At 34.7% G+C, this 7884-nt stretch overlaps 1 protein-coding gene across 1 annotated transcript; it reads left to right on the top strand.

Moving 5' to 3' along the window:
* The first annotated feature begins 25 nt into the window (after positions 1-25).
* On the top strand, positions 26-6376 carry LOC137930768 (uncharacterized). The gene is made up of 7 exons (XM_068774068.1): positions 26-994; positions 2850-3026; positions 3552-3569; positions 3802-3908; positions 4906-4992; positions 5084-5306; positions 5709-6376. Exons 1-7 carry the CDS (start codon positions 28-30, stop codon positions 6140-6142), a joined length of 2013 nt encoding a protein of 670 aa, XP_068630169.1. The 5' UTR covers positions 26-27; the 3' UTR covers positions 6143-6376.
* The last annotated feature ends 1508 nt before the right edge of the window (positions 6377-7884 follow it).

Genomic DNA, 7884 nt, shown 5'->3' with positions numbered 1-7884 from the left:
CATAGTCAGAGTGAACGAAACGAAAGAATGTCTCCTTCGAGGAATGATCGTGGGAATGATGATCCCTATAATCGTTCCAAATTCTCTAACGAACGAATTGATGTTTGGAACCGTTTAGGTGATTACGCAGAACGGTCGGATGTTTATACTAAGCGGTATAATGACACTTATTCGGGTAACAATAAAAAAGAGCAGAGGAATTCTTATAACCAATCACACGGGGAAAATAATAGAATTAAAGTTTGGGAAAATCAATATAATTTTAATAAGCAAGATGGCTTTAATGACAACGATGAGGACGGTTATTCAGGAAGCTCCGTCAATAATTATAACCGCCAGAGTTCGATGCAAACAGACGGAAAATATAGCCGCTCGAATGACCGCAGTTTTGGAAACGATGGCGACTCGCAATACGATTGGAAATATTCCCAAAACAACGACGAATATAATTGCCAAAGTTTCGGAATGTCTAATAAGAAAGTGCCTGTAGGTGGATATGATCGCGATGATCGAACCCATAAATCAAACTTTTATCAAAGACAGGAAAATACAAATAAATCTAAACAGTTTAGTAACTTTCGAGCCAGTGATTTTAAACAACCTCGTAATGTTACAAATACTTTTAAACAATCGTCAAAATATTTTAATGCCAAGCCTGAGGGCAACGCGCCTATTCAGGCAGTGTACAAACACAGATCTCTCAGTGTTAAAGAAGAAACTTGGAGAAATCAGGCTATCGCTGCTATAGCTAAAGATTTAGTAGCCGCATTTGATGTGAAAAAATTTATGAGTGAACCTGGTTTTATGCCATATCTAAAATATCTCATTAGGTTGCGTATAGACAAAATAACGGGAAAAAGGGAGGGTGTGACACTCAATCAAATTTTAGAAGAATATTATCAGTTGTATCCTACGGGTAGCCAAAAATCATTTTTCATTGAGGCAACGAAGGATTATCCGTCATACAAGGTTAATAAGGAGTACAAAGCAAAAGGTGAGACGTTTTAATTACAGTGTTTTAATTTTAACTATCAACGGCCCCACAAGGTGGTATCTATGATTGTGAATGTGTTAAACTAAGAAGTATAATTTCTTCTTAGTTTAAAACATATCGTTTTCTCACCGTCGACGTGTCGACGTAACCTGCGAAGTGATGCAATAATAAATATTGCTATATTTAGGTTTTAACTGCCGCCGCTAACGGTAAATTAAACGAATGAGTCGTACCGTCTTAACCTGTGGTGTCGTACAAATACGTCACGGATTCTAGATTACGTAAATCAAAATCCTGGGTGGGGTATTAACTTATCGGGTCTACGTTTGCTGTTATTTAAAGATACGAAATCATACTAGTGTATTCGCTCTTTGCTTGCGAGCTACCTACAAATTTTGACTGAAACGCTGATACAGGCAGTTTCTCTATTGTTTTTCTTCTGGAGCAGTTTGTTCAACGTTTTTGAAATAGATCTTAAAAGGAGCAAAAAAGTACACTTTGTCACACGTTCCATGGAGTGGTCGGCTTAATTCTAGCTGAGAAGTGGTTGGTGCTTCAGACCGCTTCAAGTCTATTTGCCATAGTTATATTGCTAGAAGGTTTGGTCGCAAGATGAACAGAGACATTATACTCTATACGCTTGTGACAAATTTAGTATATGTAACCTTTCTCTGAACCTGGAAGGCCAGATTGCAAACAAGCCCTCTCTCTTCCAAACCATAAAGTTATATTAGATCTGTGAGCCTATCTGCGGACACAAACCATTAGTACGTATTATACTTGTGTGATGTTGCATTCACATACGCTATTAATGGTGTACAAAGCGGACGTGGATTGGATTTTGACGGGTGTAACATCTGTCAATAACAATCGTCAATAATTCTTTGTTTCTACCAGCAGCAAGTTTGTGGCGTAAAAGATAAGGATCATGTCCTTGATACAATTGTTGTGCATTAGTGCGCCAGAACAGTAGTATTTCATCACTGGTGAAAAAGAATTAGACGATAAGATGTTGTTTACGTGATCTTCAAAATCAATACATAATGAATTGCTCTATCTCTATTACATAGTTCCAATGGCTGTTTAATCGTTGAAATAAATAGCCTACTATGTGGAATTGAGCGGCAAAGGACGGAAGTAAAGCTTTCACTGGTTCATTATGTAAGGAATTGGCCTTTCCTAAAAATCGCCATTACGACTGCTCTTGCGCTGCCCGCATCCAGCTTCCTACCACGACCTTGACTAGGTCATCGTTCCACTTAGTTGAGGACTTACCCATGATGCATCTACCAAGGGGGGGAGGGGAGGGTCGCCATTAGGGAACCACTTATTCATTTGGTCCAAATGGCGACGAACTAAAAAGCCTCAACTTGTGGATTATTGCGATTCGAGATTCAAATCGCCTCCGATTTTGGAAATAATTTATAAACACAAGATTCTTTTGAATTCATCTCACATATCTCCAATTCGATAAAAATGTTAACTTTGCGTAATTTACACCAAACTACGTTTGTATTGACTAAGAGATCAAGTGTCTTGTGGGGTATACGCAAAAATACTATTTGCTGGATAAAACTCACCAGAAAATTTCTCTTATATGCTGACTCGACTCGCCTTTTAAGATAGCTTCCTTGTGGAAACCACTTAAGCCAATCCAAATGTGCTGTGAATCTTATAACTGTGATGTTACATCTTAAATACTCGTATAATCGCATCGTAATTATAAATAATTAGTATAATAATACACAATCATTTTTAATTCAATATAATAATTAATTTAGAATTTGTATGTATATAAAAATGTAATATTTACTTCTCATCTTAATAAATTTAGTTTTATATTCATATTTTTTAGGAAAAGAAGCTCCTCCGCTTAAACCTAATCTAAAGAAAAGGAAGCTTCAAGAAAACGTATCTCAACCAAAGCAAATGAATTTAAAGAAGATAAAATATAATCAAGGGGAAAACATTGAGGTTCCGTTACGACGAAAATCGCCGCCTCCAGGAACACTTCCTAAATATCCGAACTCCGGTAAGCTATGAATAAAGATATAAAAAGGAAATTAATTTATATTATCCCTTATATGGTAAGGCAAAACCAAAGAATTGCTCGTCTAAGTGACAGTAGGCGGGACAAAGCGCATGAAAAACGACACAGTTGAGGTCGAGGAAAGTCGTTGGTTGAGGGTTGCGCAAGAGTTGTCATTGTGGTGATATTTGAGGGAGACCAGTGCCTTGGAGTGGACGTCAATCGGCTGACTTGATGATAATAATAAATATATGTTTAAAGAATTTCTTTATTGTACTTTCTATCTTGCATTGGTTTGAATGACACTGATAGATTATGACATTATAACAAGTAATAACATTGTTATTTTTATTTATTGAATTGTCTATAAGAACTATCATAGAACAAATGCAATTTTAAAAACACCATGTTACTTTTTGATAATGTATCATTGTTTAATTTACCTACATATTTTATAATTTACCTATACAATACGTCTATGGTCATAAATCACATATACAAAATATTTATTTAAATTTTCATTTTCAGATAAAAAATTATGTCAACGTAAGTATTTCTTTTAATTCTAAAATTTACTAATAACAATAAACGAAAAATTAATTAAAATTCAATTATCGCGAAAACATTGTATTTAAAAATTAATAATGACGCGACGAAAAGAATATTCCTAGAAAATTTCAGGTCTCTGAACATTATGAGACAGTACATAGACGGAAATCTCTTGTATATGGAGATAGATTAATAAAAGTTGTATGAATGAACGCTATGTTTATTTTAGAATATAAGAACCTAGCTCAGGAAGAGTACGCCGGAGGAATAGAATATAAACTAGAGCCGAAGTTACAAGAAGCAGTTGATAAGGAGGTGAAAGTACTCGTAGACTTGGTAAGATTTTGTTTTAATTGCGTCATATTGTCACAAACAAAAAGCCACTTGTACTCAAAGGGTGTGTTTATTGACGACACCGAGGTAAGAAGTAGCCGCGGATGTGTACTGATTATTCGCGTACAATTTCATAACCACTGGAACACTATACTTTAATTCCTCAAACACCCTCAATTTTCATGCCAAAAACTTTACTTCAACTTACGATAACATCTATCGCTTGTTATATCTCACTGCCTGTCATCTGCAGCGAAAGATGGAATAAAGTGAGGGACGCGTAATAGTAGAGCCAGTATAACTTTATTGTCATTTAATGATAATCAAAAAAGTGCAGTTTCGCCTTCAGCCCCGATTGGCTCGATCGTGGAATTCGTCATTCGTTCCTGGCGGCCTCCTATGTGTAAGATATTTCGGCGATCGTCACGTTATTATGATATTTAAAAGCAATATATCTTAAATTGAACAGCGCGCTACAGTGGCGCATGGGCATTAACGTTTGTGTCGTTGCTCACGCTTCGGGTGCTTATGCAAAAGTAGCACCAAAGACAACGTGAGTAACAACGTTGCCCCAACAGAGTCCAGTTACTGAATCGCATTTGCATCGCAACTGAAGAGTTGTGACGTGGACGAGAGTAATGACGGTCGCCGTGTGCGAAGGGCCTAAAAGAAGGCATTACGAGTTATAAAAAAAATCATTATTATTTAGTGTCTGTATTGAAATTGTTTACATCAATTACTTCTAGTTCTTAGTGAACTTATCTTTTCCATTCGTTTTTAACAACTGTCGTTTCTATTTTTTTATATGGCATTTAAGGAAGCCGTGCCAATTAAATAAAACGAATCTAAAATGAAATATTAAATTCTACATAAATAAACAAAAATAATGAAACAAATGAGACGTGTAACCGTAGGAATAGCCTGTTTTTTGATATATTGTCGTGGCGATTTGCTTTTATATATTTTTTTTCTAAAGCAGTCTCATATTGTCATTTTTCAGTTTATTGAAGAATGTAATAAAAATTCTGGCGGTGACGAAGTCAAAATTTGTCAACATTTGATAAAACTTTCAGATAACTTTAAAAAGGTATGCGGACGTTTTACTTTCTCGTATTCCATATACTGTTGCATGGAGATTGTTTTTTGAAGAACAACGTTCTAAATTTTGCCATTTACAGGTTTTACAACTGGATCTCACTAAGCGTATACTAAATATTGACTGTAACCTTCCGTTGAGGTTATTCGTAGTTCCCAAAATAAAAACCCAAGAATTGATCCCGTTACTTGAGGGTCTGGGAATCGTCAGCGTAAGAAAGCAGGCTCACAAAAAAATGTTCATAGCCGTCTGCAAATCTTATGAAAGCTTCGACCATCTCTGCGCAATTGAGAACAAAACTATAAGTGAGTATCATTTGCACTGTAGCGTCGTAGCGACATTCTTGAGACAATTTTATTCAGAGTGCTAACCTCTTTGGTTTTGTGTCTTTATTATTTAGAATTTAAATAAAATTATTTAGAATTTAAATTAAAAAAATCGATTTGGATGACATTGCTGTTTTTTCATCATCATTTCAGCAGTAGAATGTCTACTGCTGCACATGGGCCTCTCTCATTGATTTCCTATAAGGCCGGTTGGAAACGACCTGCATCCGGTATCTTCCGTCAATCTACGTTGCGCTTGCTGGATTAATTATAAATATATTTAAATAACAAATTTTCCATGTCGATAATGTAATTATAATGATGTCAAGAGACACGAGTGTAGAACAAATGTTAATAAGTATTCTTTTACGTTTGTAACAGATGGTTATACCTTAACATTCAAACCATTACATCTCGCTGGACCAATACCTAGGAGAAAATTGAATAAAAACAAGAATGATGAAGATGACGATGAAGATGTAGACAATGAATATAGTGATTATGATGACGAAATCGATGATAGCAATGATGATGGTGAAACTGACGACAGCAGCGACGAACTAACTCTTAGTACGAAAGATGTAGTGGAAATAAAGGAAGACGAGAATAAAGAACCTAAGATTGATGAAGATCCGGTAAATATCTGCCTTGATAAAGACGAAGCAACAGTCGTAGCAACCGCCGGCTCGGAAGTTGATGGGAAAGTGACGACAGTTGAATCTAATAATTGTGAAGAAAATTCAGAAACTGTTAATCTAACCAATCAAGATATTGATGTAACAGATATTACACAAGATGATTTAGAAGATTTTTGAGATGCTGTGATGATAATTTTATTTTAAGCATCATTTTAGCGGAAAAAGCTGACAAGGGGATTTATTTTATTTTATGCATGATAAGAAGAATTCATGGGAGATAACATGATAAAGTTATGAATATGTTGTTCAAAAGTATGTTTTGTTATGACGTTTCGTCATACACTAGAAAGTTAAATAATACATGTAGTGTAGTTGCTCTTCTTTAAAGGTAAAAATAAAAATACAATATTATTTAGTGTGTTCATTATTTATTTAAAATTTGGAGAACTTACAACTATGAAACGTGATTAACTTTATACCTACTAACAGGTTACCACTGGTCTTCTAACCAAACGTAAGCAAACAGGTACTGTATTTGTGCGGATAGATAAAAGAACATTCATATAATATCTTTGAGACATATTTTACCGATACATGCCAAAAATGCTAGTAAAAAAGTGCATTTTTAAGTATAACTTATATGAACAAGAAAAATATTCTCCATCTCAGCTTTAATACATAAATATTTATTACATAAATATTTTTTCTACATTATCTTCAGAGTATTTTATACTATGAAAATAAAAACACAACAATACTACATATTTATTAACAAGAAAGTTATAAAAAGGTATATTGAAAATTAACAAGATTTGTTTACAAACGTGTTTCCCTACGCATAAACTGTGCCAGTGGCGTAGCTAGGGGGTGGCGAGCGGGGCGGCTGCACCAGGCACCACAAGCAGGGGGGCACCAAAGTTGAAAATAATTTTTTTGATTTTTTTTTTGAATGATGAATAATGAAATGTTAAAAGAAAAATGAAAACCATAATTTAAAGTAAATAACATAAAAAGAATATCGAATTTTACTATTTTTGTGCTAAAGAAGTTGTTAAATAATATGAACATTAAAAAAAAGTAAACAGTTACAAATTATAATATACACAGTGTTTAAGCCTTTCATTCGCAAAACACAGTGTTTTTTAAAAGGGCACTAAATAACAAAACACATATCTGTGTTCAAGTTTTATGTAGTTTATCATGAAATGTACAAGAAGATATATATGTGTTCAACATTTAAGGACATGATCCTCTCCCTTAATGTATAAACCCAAAAGATGGGTACATAAAATTCTGGAAACAAATTTTTGTTTAATACAAAAAGGGTGAGGATCACGTCCCTTTAAGAAAAAAATTTATTTTGATTTCTTTAATATTTAAAAAAAAAAAACAAAATTGAGCTTCGGATTTTTTACTATTTTATGGGCAAAAAATAAAGAATTTAGACTGAGAGTCTTTAGGGGGGGGGGGGCACCAAGCCCCAATCTGCCCCAGGCCCCAAATACCATAGCTACGCCACTGAACTGTGCAGTCCTTTTTTATACACCTGCGTGCAGAGGCGTAGCTAGGGGGTGGCGAGCGGGGCGGCCGCACCAGGCACCATTACAGTGGGTGCACCAAAGTTAAAAAAAATTTTTTTGAATTTGTTTTTGAATGATGTATAATGAAATGTTATAAGTAAATTGAAAACCATAATTGAAAGTAAATAACATTTTCAACAACAAAGTTGTTAAATAATATGAACATTAAAAAAAAAGTAATCAGTTACAAATTATAATATACACAGTGTTTAGGAGCGGTCAGACAGCGCAGTGGCGGCAGTTATTAAGCGCGAGCACCCTTTGGGCAGTTTCTTTTGCGAACATTTTGTGTCATGTAGAGTAAACCTAATTCACGTATTTAAAGTTTAGGAGCGGCCA

The sequence above is a fragment of the Battus philenor genome, unplaced genomic scaffold, assembly GCF_028537555.1.
Source record: "Battus philenor isolate CCGP_79_NKW_IND1 unplaced genomic scaffold, ilBatPhil1.0.hap1 SCAF_66, whole genome shotgun sequence".
NCBI classification, from domain to species: domain Eukaryota; kingdom Metazoa; phylum Arthropoda; class Insecta; order Lepidoptera; family Papilionidae; genus Battus; species Battus philenor.
The sequence above is the reverse complement of the archived record's forward strand: the minus strand, read 5'-3'. Positions and strand labels throughout refer to the sequence as shown.

Excerpts from the sequence above, each read along its gene's own strand:
- LOC137930768 (XM_068774068.1), top strand. The coding sequence starts at position 28 with ATGTCTCCTTCGAGGAATGATCGTGGGAATGATGATCCCTATAATCGT. Across the intron at positions 995-2,849 it reads TAAGGAGTACAAAGCAAAAG|GAAAAGAAGCTCCTCCGCTT; the intron begins GTGAGACGTTTT and ends CATATTTTTTAG. Across the intron at positions 3,909-4,905 it reads TGAAAGTACTCGTAGACTTG|TTTATTGAAGAATGTAATAA; the intron begins GTAAGATTTTGT and ends GTCATTTTTCAG.